The 20693-nt window shown below is 43.4% G+C and overlaps 1 protein-coding gene across 1 annotated transcript; it reads right to left on the bottom strand.

The window, feature by feature from the left end:
* Nucleotides 1-7585: 7585 nt before the first annotated feature.
* On the bottom strand, nt 7586-11786 carry LOC147879581 (uncharacterized). The gene is made up of 2 exons (XM_087371750.1): nt 9083-11786; nt 7586-8179 (listed from the first exon to the last, which is right to left on the bottom strand). The coding sequence occupies exons 1-2, from the start codon at nt 11745-11747 to the stop codon at nt 7806-7808; spliced, it is 3039 nt and encodes a 1012-aa protein (XP_087227876.1). The 5' UTR covers nt 11748-11786; the 3' UTR covers nt 7586-7805.
* Nucleotides 11787-20693: the final 8907 nt, after the last annotated feature.

The following is a 20693-nucleotide window of genomic DNA, read 5'->3' as shown; positions in this document are numbered from 1 at the left end:
CCATCTATCACATGACCTGCTAACCTCCCCTTGAGATGATGTAGACCTCGCCCACACCTCAGACACTTTACGAGTGGTTGAGGATGTAGCTACTAGACCCTTTCCCACGATGTAACCTACAACACGCTCGCCAATCGGGAAATGCCATAGAACCCATGCTACAATGATGAGTGTTGAGAGATGAGATTCCACCTCATGCGTGAGCACGAGGTGGGGCAACTTATGAGGATTGAGGCACAATTGATCACATTGCCTGACACGTTAGATGAGACGAGCATTCCTTCCACATAGGATGGATAAGGTGATCAGATCTTTTCGAGGAGGTGATCCACTTTTGCACGGTGTCTTCTCTCTTAGGGTAATCCACCCATCCTCATCACTGATCCGGGCATTTGGCACACACACGTAACCTCGCTCTACGACATAATGAGATAGGCACCACCAAATATGTCTTCCCTACCCAGGCCCACCACATCCTTGTTCAATTCACAAAATGTGCATCTCCATAACTAGAAAGCCTAGGGCCATGAGAGACAGTAGATGGAGTCCTTTGCACATGAACAAGAGGTCTTGGCCCCGACCTTAGTGTAGATGTTTAAACATGCAGTGTCTCAGCTTTCGCCCTGTATGGAGTACACCACCATTGTGCTGATACACAAAGGAGGGGATCCCATCGACATGGGGAACTATAGCACACTCATGATAGGCCACACATTGGCCAAGATCTATGGGTCCGGTACTAGACAAAGATCTGCTCATACATAGAGGCACATGGGCAGCAAGCATTGTGGCAGGCTAGTTTTTAATGGCAGCATTCCACCCTTGATTGCATTTTCACCCTACGGGCCATCATGAGGCGGCGAATCGAGACCTCAGAAAGTCTACGCTTGCTTGTAGACTTTTGAAAGGCGTTTGCCACATTTCCACAAGTCCGCATGATTTGGAGACTCCAAGGGCTGCCTATACGAGGAGCCATAATCTAGGGGGTGATGATATATGAGTCAATCAGAGGAAGAGTATGCACCCATGGAAGTCTATTAGATTGGATTGAGCATGATTGAAGTGAAGCAAGGATGACACTTCTCACTGGCTCTCTTTGGGCTCTACCTTGATGAGATCACGACTTTCATTGATCGCCTAGGAGGGGGGGTTCCTTGCTTGCCGATCTAATGATACAGATATTGGTATATGCAAATGACAGTCTTCATATCCTCTTCAATAGCAGCAAAGAGGTGTTTTGCAGATATGGCAAGAACAAGGTTATGATCTTGAACACTTCACGTGCAATGCTACATCGACATTACTTCACCTACCAAGGGTAGTCAGTGGAGTTTGTACCATCATACACATCTTGGGGTAGGGCCAATTTTCATGATGGCTCACGTGGCTAGGGCATGACTTAACGAGGGCAGGGAGCTCTAGCTTGGCTGGAGAGACAGTGCTTCTAGGCATACTTCCAAGAACCCCCAACGAAGTGATACACTAGTGAGGCCGATAGTCATGTATGTAGCACTCTTTTGGAGGAATGACGTATTGGCAAAACCAAGTGGCAAAGATTCGAGAGGCTATTAATGACTATTGGATCCATGATGGTTTGAAATTAGGCCCTCAATCCCCCATTAGATAATGCAAACAGACTTCGTTGACACCATTTCAGATTGATGCCATCTTCTAGACAGTGACATGACTCCATAGGGTATGGGCCTTGCCTAGATGGAAGCTATTGAGGTTGGCATTAGAGTCATCCAGACAACTAGTTGAGAGTAAGGTTAAGTATAGCTTGGTACACATGCATATCCAAATGGTTTGACTCATAGGGTATTCAAAGGATCACCTCCCCTCGTTTAGTACAGCTTGGATGCCCGTCCCTCTGGATCCCAACCACATCATATAGTTGGATCTACTCCAACTGTATATATCATGGACTTGGGATGGGAATGAAGACTTCCCCACCAAGATCCAGTTCTATCATGATCGCTTCCTGAGAGTATTTGAGGATGGAGTGATTACTAGGCCCCAGTATCTTCCCACAAGCATTGAGGATTGCCATTGAACATTAGTCTCATCCCACTAGCTGATGATCGAGGTAGGGAGAGCTGTAAGCACACCTAGAGAGCAATGGATCTGAAGATTGTGCACATTGGCAGAGCCTACTATGAGATCTGAGGATGGTACCACTATTTCTTTTAGGAGGGTACACGAGTTCGGGCCACCAAGTCTATGTTGGGCTCTTTTTGATGGAGATGTGGCGACATAGATAGACTCTATTGCAGCAGATACACAGCAAGAGATGGCAATACTACATGAGACTGATCGAGCATAGTGACATATCATCAACCTCTATGCCTTTGAGTCAACTGCAAGAGACATAGGGGTAGACCAGGAGGAGATAGTTGACATGAGGGCAGCATGGATCAGGGATCCACAAGTGTTGCCCACACTCATACTATACTTGTTGCAAGTTGAGGGACAGAATAGCCAACAGATGGCCAAAAAATTGATCTCAAAAGAGATGATTCCAAGGTTGAAAAAACTTGATCAACCCTCCAAGTTGACTTAATAAAAAGGAACTTTTGAAGAGAGGGTTAAAAATCCAAAGGATTGAAATGACCGGGTAACGTTGGAGAAGAGGCTTGAAGAAAAAGTCGGCCACGTGTTGAGAACTCTTAACTTCACGTAAAGGTCCCCGGTCGGCTAAGATCAAATCTCAACTGTCCGATTTGTGTACTTGCAGAGACAAAATCAGCCTCGCCAGCCATCTTGGTGAAAGCATGGGGTTTACCGTCGTAAATCTCATGATTTGGGATGCGCTGCAACTTTTTTACGTGCCTCCAAGGGCCCTCCACGTGGGAGAATGAGCACTGGTCCGATTGTCCGGAATGCCTTCCCTCGGCCCATTCCCCTCGTAAGCAGTTCCAGCTCTCCTTTATGCACGAAGCCACTGCCTAAGCACTCATGACTTCTTTTCAAGCTTTACTCTTCTCCTCAACTTCTTCATATTTTTGCTTCAGTTGGGTCGCAACATCTGGCTGTCGTTGTGGCTGTTCATTGTCAATCTGCAAACTTTTTGCCAAGGTTTGGTTCGTGCAACTTCTTGTACCACCTGGGTGTTTGTAGCTCCACTTGTTTAGTTCGGGAGCTGTTTGCTCTTTTGGGGCTGCTTCTTCGGAGCTTCTTCTCTTTCTTCACGTGGTTGGCCACGTTGCTCACAATCCCGTGTAGATTCGTAGCGACGTCGCTTTGCTTTTCTTCTTCGACTCGACTTGTTTGTACTTGTCCTCTTCTCCAGAGCTGCTGTTTGCACGCTTGACTGTGTGAGGGTTTCTACACTCTGCTCTTACAGCTCACCTACTAAATTGCTGCTACTATGTCTCAGCACTGAGATGATTGCTGTTGTTGAGTCGATGCCTTGCTGCTTGCAACAACTCTGTCTTGATGCTATTGCGCTTGAAATGCCAGGCTTATGCTGCAAGACTTGCTATTGCTTCCTTAACTAAGCTTTTGCAGCTAAGCTTGCTGCCTTCATTCCCAGTCCTCTAGTCCTTTCTTTCAGAGCAATTTTCACAACAAGATCACACAAAGAAAGGCCGTATTGCCACTAGGTTTCACATGCCAACAATACATATTGAAGCATCTCTCTCACAAGCCACTAAGATATGTCTCTCTCTCAAGCTCTCCCTAAATGCCAAGATGATCTGATAGTGATAGCAGGTTAACAAAATGGGTACCCCTAGATTGAATTTGGGGGCAATTAATTAATTAGTTTGTGGTGTTTTTGGTGGTACTACAATGGTTAGCAAAAAATAGATTAGAGCAATTACCAAAATCGAGAACTGCATCAAGTCAACTTGAAGGAAGGTAGCCTAAGTCAACACAAAGGGGAGATACATTGGAAAGTCATTTTTAAGATTTTGATGATGAAAGTATGGAAAAAACATTGAGGCTCCAAGAAATAAACTCAATTTTAAGAATAGATAAGGAGATCCTTGAAATCCATAACTACAAACTTTATGCCATAAAGTGGTGGGCTAAACAAGGAAATATCTCGATAGAAGCTTAATTTACAGCTATTATAAAGAAAATGCAAAAAAGAAAGATCACTTTTCTAGCTACACATAGTAGGATCACTTCTTCTAGCAAAGAAACTCTTCAATTGGTCCAGACACATTTGCGAGTACTTAAATTGATGCCAACTACTTGACTTTAATAAAATAAGAGCTAGGAGATGTTGTCAACAAGGGGATAGTAGACAATCTCTTTTTTGGATTGGGAAAAGGAAAAATTATTGCTCTAGATACACATAGTAGGATCACTTCTCCTAGTAAAGAAACACTACAATTGATCCATACTCATCTATAAGTACATTATTTGATAACAAATACTTACCTTTCATAAAATGAGAACTAGGAGATGCTATGGACAAGTGAGAGTGAAACAATCTCTTCTTTTGATTGAAAAACTGAGGAAGTGTAGCCCTAAAGACCCCCTAAAGGTAGCTAAAGGAAAGATAGTAGCTTGCATAGCGAGTTTTTCACCTTTTTTCAATTGTAATAGGAGATGGTTTGATGCTAAATTTGGGGAATACCTTAGGTATAAGCCGATCATTAATACTGAAATAACTAAAGCTCTAATGGCATGGTGGGAAAAACTAACCGAAAATGTGGATTTTATGTCATTTTTAGCATTTTATGTCATTTTTAGCCCTCAAATACTTCACAAATTCTTTTCCCTACAAAACCATTAACTTCTAGAACTCAGTCATTTTGTGGGGAAACAATAGGTAAAACAGTGGGGGACCACATTCCACCTTAGCATTAAATTTCCATTTCCCAAAAAACTACCACAATGTCACAAGGCCTTACGCTTAGCCCTAAGGGAGAACCAAAAGAAGAACTCAAGAACGAGATGCCACTCATAATGCTCAACATATGCTTTAAGATCTTTCCAAAACATTGATACTAAGGCTCAGGGACAAAAGAGATTTGTTCATTTTTTCGGAGAAGGGTTTCATTAAGGGAGATAAATGTTTAGGGTTGTTTTTAATAAATTTTAGAGTACGATGGAAGGGGGATTCATTTGGCAAACAATGGGGGACATGCAATTAGGAAGTTATGGAAGGTGGTACATGGACAATAGGTTAATCTCTACACCTAGATTGAAAAGATTCACTAGCAAAAGTGCTTCTTATCCACCCTACTCGTTGATGTAGCCATAGACTCTTTGTGACGGCTAATGAGAAAGTGAACAAGCAAAAATTATAAGTATTTAACTAGAAGATGGGAGGCAATTTGTAACTCAAATAATTATTGATGACACAATCTAAAGTCTAGCTAATGATTAGAAATTAAGGAAACATTGGCATTCTTGGACATCTTTTGCAAGACCCCTAGTTGGAGGATAATGATAGGGTCCATGGCATGAGATCTAAGCCTTTTGACTTTATTATATAGCAAGGAGCTTGGTAATTCCTACAAGAATCATAGATGGGAACGGACATACCAAATAAGAAGTATGTGATTGTTGCCAATAGGAAAAAGTGGAGCTCATTTTGGGGCCTTTTAGGTTAGAGAGAGGCCGACGTTAAGTTGGAAATGCTTTTCTTTTTTCAAAAAATAGACTTTATCTCTCTAGAGATGCTCGATACATTGACATTTTGAAGTTCCCAGTCTTGTTTTCTAGTGTGTCATAAATGATATACCAAATCCCGAGATAGATAAACTGACATTTTGAAGTTTCCACTCGAGCATTTTTTAGTGTCATAAATGTCTTCTCAGAGAGGTCAAAACGACCAAAATAGGTGCCTGACAGAAATGTGCTTATGAAAGCGATTTGGGCACTTGGCCTCAGGCCAAATACCCAAATCGCTTTCTTAAGCACCTTCCTGTCAGGCGCCAATTCTGGTCATTCTGACCGACCCCTCTGGGAGGCCATATTTAGTGATTCAAAAGTCGTTTCACAAGTTTTTGCCGGTTACGGACACAATGGTGATGCCAAAACCACAAAATTCCACATCAAAAGCCATTTGGGTCCTTGGACATAGCATTTATGACACACTAAAAAACGCTCGAGTGGGAATTTTAAAAAGTCAGTTTATCTCCTTCGCGATTTATATCTCCAATTAAATGCTCGACCGTATAAATTCGTTGATTTTAAGCCAAGAAAATTAGAAAATCACGAATTTCTTACAAGGCCCCAAAATGAGCTCCACTTTTTCTTAATGAATGTCCTCTTGCCAAGAGGAAGTTTGTACTCAATTGCTTCCTCTATCCTTTGGTTGTATATTTTCTCTAAACTACTTGTGTTCAATTGCTTCCTAATGTATATTTTATCTCATGTTGGAATCCTTCCAAAACAAAATTGAAGCAGCTAATTCCTTCCTAATGGGGGGTATTGAAAACCTCAAAAAAATTTCATATGTGAAATGGAATTGTGCAATAAAGACAAAGAAGAGGTGTTTGGGTTTTGGTTGAAGTTGTCAATGCATCACATTGAATAATAGAAAAGTGGATAGATTAAGCAAGGTGGGAGAGAATCACTTTGGCCTCCCTTCTTACTAAAAATCTCAAACTAGTCACACCAACTAGATGCAATATTATGCTTGGAATTCTTCGTGGAATCTCGTGAGCTAATTATTCTCATTAAAAAGATATAACATGATCTTAAACTAGCATGCTTTTACAAATTAAGATTATAAAGATGAAGAATATAGACTTTCCAAGTTAGTAGGTGGCCAAGATTGATGATGCTCTTCTAGACAACCATGTGGCCCTTTGAATGGTTTTAGAGAGATCCATGAACATCATGACTACTAAGCTTATATTGTGTCCCATATCTCAAACCATGTCCAAAATTTTCTTTCAAGTTTATTATGTAAACTCTCTCTAAATCACCATGTGGTTGTTTAGAAGGGAGAAATAATGCACAAGGATATATCACGCTCATGGACCTCTCTAACCCTCTCTAAACAACCATGTGGTTATTTGGAATAACCTAATCACATTAGAAAAGACTACAAAGTTAAGCTTTTTCAACATAATAAGAATCTCTTACAAGGATTTGATATTTACGGGGGAAATTATTTATTCAATAGGTGTGCATAGGTCCGAACCCTAATTTGAACCTTGATCTAGGTTATCATGAGTGGTATACTATAACCGTGAACATAACACTATTTTTAGGGCCTTTGTATGAATTGGATTCTCATTGGTACATGGCACTATTCATACCTTGTACCAACTATAATTCTTCAAGCACGAGATCCATTCCATGTATAAGGAGGTTATGAAATCTCCGAGTGATGAGTATGTGACCTAATATGTTGTTTCTTTTTTTGTTGTACTTACTTTTGTGGAAACCAAGGTGTTAATTTTTGGTTTGTTCTTTTGTGGATGGATTTTGCAGTTCAAAGATGAACTCTATGTGTAATGTCAATTAATGCAAAATAAATTTGTTCTTGAATTTTAGATTTAGAAGACTTTTCATTAAAGCATTGTGTATTGCACCAACAATCATTTTTTAAAGGTGTTCTTAATCACTGAAGCTCAAGAGATACCTTAGACTTTTCAAACCAATGTAAAGTGTTATGTAATATTTGTAGTTTCAAGGATTGTGATTTCACCTAGAAGAAAAGAAGATCCTCATGGAAATATTAGGGGGAAGATACATTGAATAGATGCAAGGCTTGAAATTTATTTCTACAAAATTAGATAGGGGAAGAAGTGCATTTATTCTAGCGCCCTCCTCTTCACGACCCCCTATGTAGGTGGCTCTTCTACCTATGTATGTGGTTCTTCTACCTAGGAGCTTTACAATATGATGTTAAGCCTTTTGTCGAGTTGCCAATGATAACAAGTATCTTCACCTCCAGGCTTTGCTTGCCGTAAGAATTCTACCACCTCGCGCATGGAAGGCCTCCGCTGAGGTAACACACTTGTGCAACGTAGAGCTATCTTCAACACCATCAACATGCTCTCCTTATCGCTCTCCTCTCCAAGCCTACTATCGAATATCCTCCATATGCTCTCCTTTGAATGCACCTGCCGCTCCGCCCACCGCACCACATCCACCCCTTCAAACTCTTTCTCATTTGTTGGGTTCTTGCCTGTTACAAGCTCTAGTAGCACTACCCCATAGCTGTATACATCGCTCTTCTCATCCACTTTCAAGGTGTAAGCGTATTCTGCAATTACACAAAACAAAAAGACCTCTCTTTGTTAGCCATTTTCCATCCTTTAAAAAAAAATTAACATTACACCACCTACACTCGGGAAGTTTAAAGAATGTAAAAATTCCTAGACTATTATTCATTAAATTTGGATGAAGAGATGTATATTTGGTAGATGAATGACATGAAAGCAACAACTTTTGAATCTCAAATGCTTGTGGCAAGCATTCTGTTGTCAAACATTATGCTAGCAAAACTTATAGATAGACAATATGATTAAATGGGGGTGGAAGAAATAGAAATTCACCTATAGCTGAAGCGCCAATGTGGCCAAAACAGTACAAGAAGCAAGAGGAATGCAACGAATGAAGGGGAAGGGAAGAAAACAAAAGGAGGGAGCTTGACTTGCTACGAAATACACAAAAGGCATTGCTTGAAGCTTCATACAAAAAACAAGCTAGTTCTTTACCTCGAAAAGAAAGTAGAAGCTAACACAGGCACATCATAAAGCAAGCGATTGGACATCTCTGCTACGCTACAGCAAGCATTGGACATGTGCCACACAAGCCAAGACCCATTAGATGAACTCTAGACATCAAAGTTCTGTAGGCAAAAAGAAGAAGAAGAAGAAGAACTCATCCACAAGCTCGTCTTGCTCACTGCCCCTATCTTATCGCAGAGGAAACCTGAGTGAATCTGACAGGCAAAGGCTAAAGCTATAAACGACTTGCACCTTGAAATCATCGGCATTAAGAATCAAGTCAATCATGCACCAGGATTGAGCCAAGCCTTAACAGCCTAACGAAGTAAACCCGTTGGATTCATAGGCATTGAAATGAAAGTGTTGAAGTTTGACAGCAACCAAAATTTGTATTGAAAAGAAAAAAGAGAACACGCAATCAGATGCAGATCCCCTACCTGGAGCGATGTAACCCACTGATCCAACAACTCCGGTCATGCTGCCTCCCTTTGCTTCGAATGTCTTGGCTGCACCGAAATCTGCAAGCTTCGCTTCATACTCCGAGTCTACCAGAATGTTATTCGCCTTGACATCCCGGTGCACAATCAACGGCACACAGTCGTGGTGTAGATACTCCAATCCCTCCGCTGCCCCTAATGCAATCTGGAAGCGAGTCGCCCAGTTTAGCTGTGCCCCGCTTGACCTGTGCAGCAGATCACCCAAACTCCCGTTTGGCATGTACTCGTACACCAGCAGCTTCGCATCCTCGCTTACGCACGAGCACATCAATTTCACAATGTGTCGGTGCTTGATTTTGCCTAGAATCTCGATCTCGGCCTTCCACGCCAGATCCTTGACTTGACGCAAACCGCCCTTACCGTCACGCGGATCACACAGCATCTTTTTGACGGCTAGCGTCTGCTCTGTGGACATTTCTACCTTGTAAACTTTGCCACTGCCGCCGCAACCAATCAAGTTTTTCTCGTCCAAACTGGCGAGCAGCTCTTCTTCATTGAATTTAATCCTTTGGAATGAGATAACCTTCCAATCAGCAGCTCCATCCATTGAGTGTTTTCTCTTCGCCAGAAATATCAAGCTTACAAGGGAAACTGAAGCTAGAGCAAAAGCCCCAAGTACTAAAAGCAGCACCAGTTTCACGTCCTTTCTCCCGGTGTGGGCAGGAACATTGTCCATAGCGCAGGATTGAGGGAGGCAGAGTTCTGGGTTTCCTTCAAAGCTTGTAGAAGGGAAATTTACAGCAAGAGACTCGGGGATCGGCCCTGAGAGATCGTTGTAGGACACTTCGAAAACAACGAAATGAATCCTACCCAGGGACGAGGGAATGGACCCAGTTAGACGGTTCCGTGAGACATCCAAGTACGTAAGAACGGGCACCTGGCTTAGCTGCGAGGGAATTTGACCTGTGAGATCATTCCAGGATAAGTACAAAGACGTGAGCTTGCTGCAATTACCGATCGTATCGGGGATCTGATCAGAAAGAGAATTATGGGAGAGGTCCAGGGAGTTCAGCCCAGAGAGCTCGCCAATTTGAGACGGTAGGGGTCCCGAGAACTTGTTCTGAGCCGCGGAGAACTTGGACAAATTATAATAGCGCCCGATTTCGCTGGGGAGAGGGCCATCGAACTGGTTGCTGTCGATTTGGAGGTCTTGCAAGGGGAGTGAGCCGCCGGATGCAGGGAGCACTATGTTCCCTGAGAGACTGTTATTCTGGAGCATGAGGACAGTCATGCTGGGGAGACTCCAAATGTTAGCGGGCACAGGTCCCGTGAGCTGGTTGGAGTGCAGTTCGAAGCGTATGACACTGTCGCAGGAACCGTACCTTGCCGGAATGTCTCCCGAGAACTGGTTGCTTTGTAAAGCGAGATAGAGCAGAGAACCAGTATCACAAAGGTGCGGAGGTAGGGAACCGTTGAGGAAATTATAGGAGAGATCGAACTGGAGAAGCCTAGAAACCATCCCCCACTGAGAAGGAACGTTCCCGGTGAACCTATTGTTGTAGAGGACCACATTAACGAGATTCGGGAGGTTGGCCAGTCCGTGCGGCAGGACTCCACTTAGATCGTTGTAGAAGAGGTGCAACGACGTCAATTGCTGGAGCTGAGCGAGCCCATCTGGCAAGCTATCGTTGAGGGCGTTATTACTGAAGTCGAGGTCGAGGAGGTTGGAGAGGTTGGAGATGGAGGGAGGGATGGGACCAGAAAGCTGGTTGTAGTAGAGGTGGAAGTAGGAGAGATTGGAGAGGCGAGTAAGTTCGGGGGGGATGGAGCCGGAGAGGTTATTATGGGCGAGGTCAAGGAAAGAGAGGTGCTGAAGGTGTTGGAGGGAGGGAGGGATAGGACCTTCAAGGAAGCAACCTTCGAGGACGAGCTGTTGGAGGGAGGAGAGGTTACCGAGCTGGGGGGGGATAGGGGAGGGGGAGAAGGTAGAGTAAGCGAGGTCAAGGGTGAGCAAGCTGGAGAGGTTACCGAGCTGAGGGGGGATAGGGCCTGAGAGGGAATTAGCACGGAGGCGGAGGAGGGTAAGCAATGGGAGGTTGCCAAAGGAAGGAGGGACAGGGCCAGTGAAGTAGTTAGCTTCGAGGCTGAGGAAGGTGAGGGAGGAGAGGTTGGAGATGGAGGAGGGGAGGGGACCGAAGAAGTAATTCTCGCTAAGGTCAAGGAAGGAGAGGCGAGGTAAAGGGCAGGAGGAGGTGTCGAGGAGCCATGAAGGGAAGGATTGATTGAAGTTATTGTAGCGAAAGGCGAGGGTGGAGAGGTGAGGAAGGGAGCAAAGGGAGGAGGTGAGGGAACCGTTAAGGTTGAAGTTGGTGAAGTTGAGGGTGGTGACGGAGGAGGAGGAGGAGGAGCAGGCGACGCCTTCCCAGTTAGTGCAAAGCGAGGCAGAGTTTTGTTTGTTCCAGTGGCGGAGCAGGCCAGTTTGGTCTATCAAGCTCGACTTAAACTCCAATAGAGCCGCCGCCTCCTTCTCTACTGAGGTGGTGGTGGTGGTGGTTGCTCCCCTGCTGCTGCACACCCCCAACAACATCACCACCACCACCACCACCTCCTGCTTTACCATTTTCGCCTCACGACGCACAGAATTCGCTCTCTTGCTCCTCACCATTGTCGCCTCACCACTCTGCCTAACACCTCTCTTGGTTCTCCACAATGGCTGTCTTTCCCATTTTCGTCCCAAAGGAAAAGCTCTCTTGCTCCTCCACAACTCCTCTTCGCCAACCTCCTCCTTTATTATATCTAAATCCTACACTCTCCTCTTTATTCCTCGCACGTTCTCTTTGACTTCGTCCCGCCCCCCCCCCCCTTCAGTCCTCAGTCAAACTTTTCGAAGTTCTCAATCCGTTTGCCTTCATCTCTCTTTGCACTCCTTCTCGAAGTTCTCCATCACTGATCAGTTTGCCTTTATCTCTTGTAAGTCGTGACCCCTTACCCGTCACCCTCCTTCCCCCCACCCAACATTTCCGTCCACCAATCATTCCACCCTCTACCGCCTCTTTGTCAAATAAAAATTGTTTGCACAGCCGTGTACAATTGGCTCGAATCACCATGCGCATTATCATACCCCTCGTTTGTTTTTGACACGCCTCGGCATTTCCTTCCCTTTGACTTCCTTTGACCAATTTTTTTTCAAAATAATTTTCTACCATAGTGTAGTGTATGTAAATGAAATGGCTCTATATATATTTTTAATTCTTATATGAGTCTAATGCACGCGATCATGCAAATCTAAGGAGTTGCTTACTGTTTACAAGGATTTTGCAGGTGTCTCTCATTCAAAAATCATTGCTTCGGAATAATTCAATATAATATCCATCTCCACCTATTTTATATTACTTCTCCCATGGTCCTTGGGCCATGTCTCACTAAATGCAGGCATGGGACTGCCTAGGTGGAGGGGTGGCACATGGAGGAACCATGCCACCTTAACATTTTATAATATTACTACCATGGATTATGTACAACACACCTTATGGGTCCTCTTACCTGGTGTTTTTCTCTATTTTGTAGTTATTTATCTTTTAATATAAATTCTTTTCCTTTGTCACAAAAAAAAACTTAGTCCAAAGATTAAAAAAAATTGGGCCCTCATGGAGCCCACAAACACTAGTATTCCCCAGAAATGCTAGTATTCCAAGTATAACACTCATATTATCATACAAGAGGAGCTTCCAGAGTCTCTCTAAATTTGATTATGACTGTAGCACTAAACTAGGTTTTGAGGTTCACTTGCTTAATAAATGCACTCCCAAGGAGAAATTGGTATGAAAGGATCTCTAACCCTTCACACCCAATTGGAAAAACTTGCACAAATTAGTTAGAGTACACTCTCAAAACCAACCATCAATCTTAGCGCCTATAGACAAGGATGGCTCATTGTCGTGCCAATATATACCAATGATCAGCAATGGACTACTAGCACAACAATACTAGCACAACATCAATAGCATGAGCATAGGACATCATCTTAGGTCAACAATATAAAGCTTCTTTTTAGTGATGTGTTTCTTATGCTACCTACAAGCAAGATGATCATCATACAAAGAATATATTGCTTTGAATTCAACTTCTAGAAGCACTTTAACTTTTGGTTTTTGTTTCTTTTGTGAAGATGGTTACTTTTCAAACTAATAAATTCTAAAGACTAAGGCTATTGGAAATACATGGGACACGATGGTTCCTTTTGTTGACCATAAGACAAAAGCATACTTGTGAAGGATCCGTCCACATTTTTTTTTTTGAAAACAACATTTATGATGGATTCACATGTTCTTAGCTAGCCAACTTGGTGATGTACAACTTTATGTGACACAATTTGATAGAGTTACACTCATCAAGAATAAGCTGAGCAGGTCTATCATGCATGGATATAAAAAGGAGTTATGTTTGCCATATGAATTTCTTCCTCACACAATAAATTTGCATAATTTTAGTTAGACAGTGGGGCCCTTCAAGCTTTTGCTCCATGCTAGTAGCAAGAAGATGTGTATGCAAGGGCATAAAATGCAAGTAATAATCAATGTTATAGGATAGCCTAATTTTTGCACACTCGTCCATCTCCAAGCATTGAATATTCCCCAAACTATAGTCCAAAACACTTGCTTTGTAGTCACCTTGCTTCTAGATTCACAAGCTTCTACTACCAAAACGTTGAAGATGTTTCCAAGAGGAGTTAAGACTACTTAAATCATACCAATAGTGTGCACTTGACTCTAGTGTTGGAATGTTCTAGCTTCTTCATAAAATGGACAGTTTGATATTAAAGAAGCTTTCATGTCTAGAAGTTCAACTTATGAGTGTATTCATAGCTCTGGATAGGTAGCTAGTACCTGATAATAAAGCAAAAAACTATGTCAATAAAACCACGATGTCATTGTAAACTAGAAGATTTCAATGTTTGATATTTGAGCAAACCAATTAGCGTGAAGACTTAGAGCTAGGCCACACCTGATCATCACTATGTAAGTTGGATGCATTGCCTTGAATCCCTATGGCTTAGTAAACAATAGAGAAAATTATGTTCCTCGCCACCCATCACTCACTGTTGGAAGCTATGATCTTTAATTTCATTAGAGGATGCAAAAACTTGTTATTGAGGCTACCTCTAATAAAAAATTACCTACAGTCATTTGGGTGTTTTGCCCCTTTGCCTTTGACTTTACATCAAGGGTTAATAAGATGCAAAAACTTGTTGTAGCTCCTAAAAAAGTATTAAATACAATCATTTGAGTATGTTGCCTCTTAATTTTTGACTTTGCATTTGGACCATTTTTTGAGGCAATGTCCCAAAGCCACTTCCATATGTCTTTCATTCTAAGCCATAAAATTATATTGGTGGCTTGGCTCTCAATTGCCAGATATGTGTCCTTTTTATGTGTGGCTTGGCTCTCAATTGCAAAATATGTCTCCTTGACATATTGGCAACCCTCCTCTTTACTAGTCCTACTAAATTATGTCAAATCATTCCATGATTGGAAAAAGGATCCTTATCATATGTTAATGCAATTGCATTGAAATCACCTAAAGTTCATAAAAGTTGGTTGAACATGAGTATTTTGAGCATAATCATTGCTAAATCCTTCCTTTTATGAGGCATATAAAAAGAATAAAAAGAAACTTCTACCAAAAAGTGGTAAAAAAGGGGCAAAACTAGTAAGGATGTTGCACCTCACCATGTAACTAGCCCTACCTGGTTTGTTTTACCCTGGGTCACTATGCCCCATATGCCAATGTAGAATTATGTATCCCAAAGTGTTCTACATCACCACCAAGTTTGGTTCAACTTGGTTCACTCTAGTTGAATATGCGAATGATGCATCCTAAATCAACACCTAATGGGAGCTAGGATCTTAAAAACAATGAAATCCATAAAAAAGAGAGTGCACGCAAGTCTAAATGAGGCAAAAAGTGGTAGGTGATGCATACTACCATAATTTAGAGCTCCATAAAGTTTTTGGTTCCTAGGCCTATTTAGCCCAACATGCCAACGATATACCATCATTTAGCACATAGGTGGGTTTTATAATTAAGAAAATTACATTATCCATTTAAAAACACGTGTCAATAAGTTCAAATGGGATAAAAAGTTGTTAAAAACCTCGATCCACTATGTAATAGAGCCCCACCAAGTTTGGTCCCAATTGGGTGACTTAAGCTCAACATGCCAATGATGCAATCTACTTCACCCCCCTTTTTTCAAACCTTTTCCCCATTATTTCCCTATTTTTACAAAATAAATTTTCTAAATTTTCCTAATATTTCCTCCTACTACCCCCCCCCCCCCCTTTTCCCCTAAATTTTGTGTATTTCTTCTTACAACCCCCCCCCCTTCCACCTATTTTTCCGCTACCTTTTCCTTATTTTCCTATTTATCTTCTCCGTAGTTATCCTCCTTTATTCCTATTTTTTTTCTCCCCCCTTTCTCTCTCTCCCTTTCCTTTTTTTCTAATTCTTTACGCTTTTTTCTCACAAACAATCCCTAATTTTTTCCTAAATTCCCCTAGTTTTTCTCTATTGTTAATGCTTTTCTCTCACTAGCAATCCCTAAAATTTCCTATTTTCTCCTAAATTTTCTCCTTATTTTCTCATAAAGCTTTACTTTCCCCTATTTTTAAAAATTTCCCTCTCCCACCCCCACCCTCAATCCCCTTCCCTCCCCCTCCCCCTCCCCCCCGCTCCCTCTCCTCTCTCTCTCTCCCTAGTCTCTCCATTTTCCCGATTACCTTTCTTCCCTGACTCCTCACAACCCCGACTCCCTCTCTTCCCCCAACTATCCTACTTAAAGCCTCACCCCCAAACTTTCCTTCCAAACTTTCGATTCCATCTTTGCATCCCGTTGCCCATTCACTTCACTCGCATTTGGTTCGCTGCCTACCTGGTTAGCTGCACATTTAGTCTCGCCACCCGCCCAGTTCGCTACTCCTACCTTACTCTCATTACTCTTTGTGCAGCCTCCACCTCAATTTCCCTATCCCTTCTCTGCCTCACACTCAAACGACCCCTCTCTGCCTTGATTCCCTGATCTTCGGTCAACCCTTTTCTTCTGTAACGCCTTCGTTGAGTTTTGTCAGGCGCCCGCAGCCTCGCACTTAATCTGCTACCCATGCAACCTTGGTTTGCACCTTGGAGTCAGAGGTGATGGGCCACCCTTCTCAAGCTCTTATTCTTGTCTTTTTATTACACTCCTCGACCCTCCCCCCACCCCGCCCCCTTTCTCCCCAATTTTTCTCCTCGCTAATCAAACTTTCCTTTTTTTTTAAATTTCTCCCCTCTCTTAACCTATGGCTTCCTTTACTGCTTATTTTATTTCCTGCCTATTACTTTATATACCTTATATATATGACCCCATGCCTATTACTTTATATATCTGATGTGGTATGAACCTCCCTTCTAGCCCCCATTACAATTTTTTTCTACCCCCCTTCTATCCCTCCTTATATTGTTTTAGCTTGTTATAATTAATTGCTCACATAGTTTTCCTTATGACTTTCCTCTTTACTCTTCTAACTTCATTTGACATTTTACTTTTGGCTTACTTTTTTAATTACTCTTTCGGCCTCTCAACAAAAACTCCCATTATAGATTATTTTAGACTTCTTCACACATGCTTTCTTTAGTAATTCAAACACCCTCCCCACCTTCCTTTTTCTAATCACTTGTGTCTTCTTCAAGAATCCGACATGACTTGTTTTTGAAATATCTTCTATTAACAATTGATACTTTAAGAGGCTCAGCTAATATCATTACTATTAAAAGGTTCTTTCCGACACATTTATTTCATTAGTTTCCCAATCCCTCCTTTTACACCCTATACACATACTCATATTAAATCACCCTGCAACATCCCATATTCCCTTTTCAGACACTCCACCTTGGACACTTGTATACTCTAATATGTATTACACTTTATAAGTTTAAATAAGTAATCATATTTATTGTGACCTTGATAACAAGGGAGGGGTGTTTATGACACGTGTCTTCCCAACTAAGGTTTAACTTGGTTCTTACCATGTTTTCTTGTTGGATGGTGGCAAGTATGCAGACTCTCCTCTTCAATAAAAGTGATGCTTGCTACGACTTATCAAAGCAAAACTTGTTTGTATAGTCATGCCTGCAAACATTTTTCAATTTGGTGCACCTTTGGTGTTGGTTTGTAATGCTTCACATCAGTTTTCTCTTCGTGTCCATTTTCAAAATTGTTTTCAGTTCACTATGAGATGGGGTTTTGTCGAGTCTTCACACACACAGTCATGTTTCCCCTGCAACTCTGGACGGTTGCACATAGTACATTTAAGTCATTATGGCTCTTTTGCCTCTTGACTCACTTCATTGCTCGCTTAAGCAATACTGTCTCTCTCACTAAACATTCAAGTTTCACATCTTCAATAAAACTCTTCTATGCCAAACAATTATCAAAATAGCCCACTTCCCCCTTTCCTTTCCCTCCCCTCGCATTATTATCGTTAATCTTTTACTTTCAATCCTTTGCTCTTTCTCTTGAACCATTAATTAAATTCCTCCTTCACTTCCCTCTCTCGCAACCCTTATTTTGGACTTACAAATATTTCTATCCCTTTTGGGTAGACACTAGGTCATCACAATAGGATGACCTACTATCTCACCTAGTGTCGTGTATCCTATTGTGGCAAAGGTGGGCACACACACACACACACACACACACACACACACACACACAATCCTCTCTTATGTTTTACATCCACTTTTCTCCAATTTTCCTCCCTTCCCCCCCCCTCCCCCCCAAATTTCCTTACCCTTTCACCCCCCTAAATCTCCCTATCTTTCCCTTGTTACACTTAGTTTCCTTATTACTCCGTAATTTTCCTTATTCTTCCCCAGTTCCATCCCCCCTTTTTTCAAACCTTTTTCCCATTATTTTCCTATTTTTCCAAAATAAATTTTCTAAAATTTCATAATATTTTTCCTAAACCCCCCCGCCCACCCTCTTTCCAACTATTTTTCGTCTACCTTTCCCTTTTTTCCCTATTCATCTTCTCCCTAATTATCCCCTTTTCTTCCTATTTTCCTCCCTCACCCCCCCCCCCCCTGTCACGAGGGCAAAGTTTCCCTTTAAACTTTTTCACTTTTTTCTCTTTTCCTTTGCTCCCCGGTTTGGTCCCCTACCGGGATCCCCAAAGTATTTGCTTGAACTCTCGGAGCTGCCACTGACTTGCTGGCTGGAACCTCTGCTGGACTGAATGTCCTTCACCTTCACAAACCTGCTTGACTCCTCCGGATGCTCAAAAGAAGAGCATAGATCTCTTTCCAGAGGCTACAGTCTTGAAATCCTCTCTTTCCCCAAACCACTTGCTGAATCTCCGTGAAGTGCCACGAGTGCCCCAGACTTGCTCCAGAAACTCAATACAAGAGAGGGAACGCGCCTGTGAAATCAGTTCTCCAAAACTCCTTTACTGGCTAGTTATGACTAGCTAAACTTAGCTGGAGCTAAGTTAGCCAAAACCGCTAAAAGGGATTTATCCCTGCCGCCAAAGTTGGCCGAACTGCCAAAAGGAGGGGCGCCAACCGGCGGGATTCGAACGCAGGACCTGGAGGTAAGTATACGCAGAGCTTTATGTTGGGCTAACCAAGGGGGCAAGTCGTCGGTATTGCTTATACTAGTCTCCCACTTAGTTATATCTTGTCCCCGCTTCTCCACGCGCCCAAAAGCTTTTCCCACTCCAGGGTCGACCTACGGATTTGAACCCGCAACCATCTGCCAGAGGAAACGCCACGCTAACCACGGGGCCTAACACTCGGTTGGTGTAACTAGTGGCACCACCTTTCTTATGTTCTGTACTCTCGTGCGTAGGCACGCCCAAAAGGGACCGCGCACCCACTGGCGCCAAGAGTCGAACTCAGGGCCTCAGGGATAACGGACGAAGAGTCTATCGCCGAGCTAACCACGGGGGCATGGTAACTATTGATGTAACCATATAGGCCCCGTGATATATAATTTGTACCCGGTCGAATAGCAAAAAGGGGGTCGGCCCCCTCGTCGGCTCGCGATCTGTCTCCCTTCGCCGATGATCGAGCTCGGAACCTGCTGGCTAGTGCACGGAATACCTCATGGCCCGGGTGGCTCGGCCTGGCTAGCCACCGTGGCCGTGGCCTTGCTTGACTTATATGGAGCACCGTATCATTATATAGAAGCTTTTGGCTTCTAAGATATGGCGGGATTGTCGACTCCATGCACACGTCGATCAGGTGAACGAGCACGCCGCCCTTCTTCTCCTAGCTCTGAAGCTTCTCTAGACGTGGGGTGGCTGGCAACGAGGCTTGCAGTCGAGCATAGGATCTCTTCTCGTTGTTTCCGTCGAGTTCCGTCGACCGACTTTCATTAAGGCGTCAAATGTTCGTCGAGCCGGCGCACGCAATCGGTGGCCTTGCCAATATCATCACTTCGTCTCTATGATCCTGTCGAGGGAACGCTTGCTTGAGTCAAAGGGCCCCGGGGATGGATCCGTGGCGAGGCTGTGCGAGGTATTTGGCACTTCGATGTGACGGAATTGCAGTTCCGTCACCTTACGTCGAGTGACGGTGAGATCTCAGTCGACCACTGCGCCCGGGTCCGAGCTCTGCTGACCCTACGTCTCTTCCCCGGCCGTCCACCTTATTGTCAAGCCAACGACACAAACCTTGTCTGAGTTATATTTCCATATCATGTTAAACTTATTTTCAAGTTAGGGAACGAATGCCACGTGGCCCAAAAGAAGATCCTCCGCATATTTGCATCCATGGTATCTATGATGGGGTAGAGTAGGAATTTTTAGAGAGCACCATGTGTAGGATGGGTTTACGGACCTGTGGATTCGAGAAGTCTTTGTCTTATATACAAGGAGTTCCAATCGAATGCTAGCTGGAGGTCATATAGGGGAGGCCCCTTATCTTCGTCGCTCAGTGCTCTAGGGCTACCCTTTAGCTCCATCTACAGTGCCATCCTTGCATGCAGGACGTGCTGATAAAAAGAAAACTGATTTTCCAAAATCAGAAAAGAAAGAATATAGAAGGAGCCCACGAAAGGGCAGCCCGAACAGAGGTCGATGGAGGACACGGGGAGCGTCGCCATGTTCGCTCAGAAGAAGGTTTCGCCGATGCAGAGAGCAGAGGGGAGACTACGCTGCACCATTCGACTTGAGGACTGGTGAGGGTCGAGAGACCTCACCAAATGTCTCCTACCCAATATGGTGCTCCATATAAGTCAAGCAAGGCCACGGCCCCGGTGGCTAGCCGGGCTGTGAGGTATTCCGTGCACTAGCCAGCAGGTTCCGAGCTCGATCATCGGCGAAGGGAGACAGGTCGCGAGCCGACGAGGGGGCCGACCCCCTTTTTGCTATTCGATCGGGTACAAATTATATATCACGGGGCCTATATGGTTACATCAATAGTTACCATGCCCCCGTGGTTAGCTCGGCGATAGACTCCTCGTCCGTTATCCCTGAGGCCCTGAGTTCGACTCTTGGTGCCAGTGGGTGCGCGGTCCCTTTTGGGCGTGCCTACGCGCGGGAGTACAGAACATAAGAAAGGTGGTGCCACTAGT

Source organism: Dipteris shenzhenensis, chromosome 33, assembly GCF_047967505.1.
Source record: "Dipteris shenzhenensis isolate YYH24624 ecotype China chromosome 33, Dip_SZ_1.0, whole genome shotgun sequence".
Taxonomy (NCBI): domain Eukaryota; kingdom Viridiplantae; phylum Streptophyta; class Polypodiopsida; order Gleicheniales; family Dipteridaceae; genus Dipteris; species Dipteris shenzhenensis.
Note: the sequence above shows the minus strand (reverse complement) of the source record. Positions and strands in the feature narration are given on the sequence as shown.

Bases quoted from the DNA above. Each gene is read 5' to 3' on its own strand.
- LOC147879581 (XM_087371750.1), bottom strand. From the start codon at position 11,747: ATGGTGAGGAGCAAGAGAGCGAATTCTGTGCGTCGTGAGGCGAAAATG. The intron at 8,180-9,082 runs GTAGGGGATCTG...GTGTAATTGCAG, and splicing joins AGTGGGTTACATCGCTCCAG to AATACGCTTACACCTTGAAA.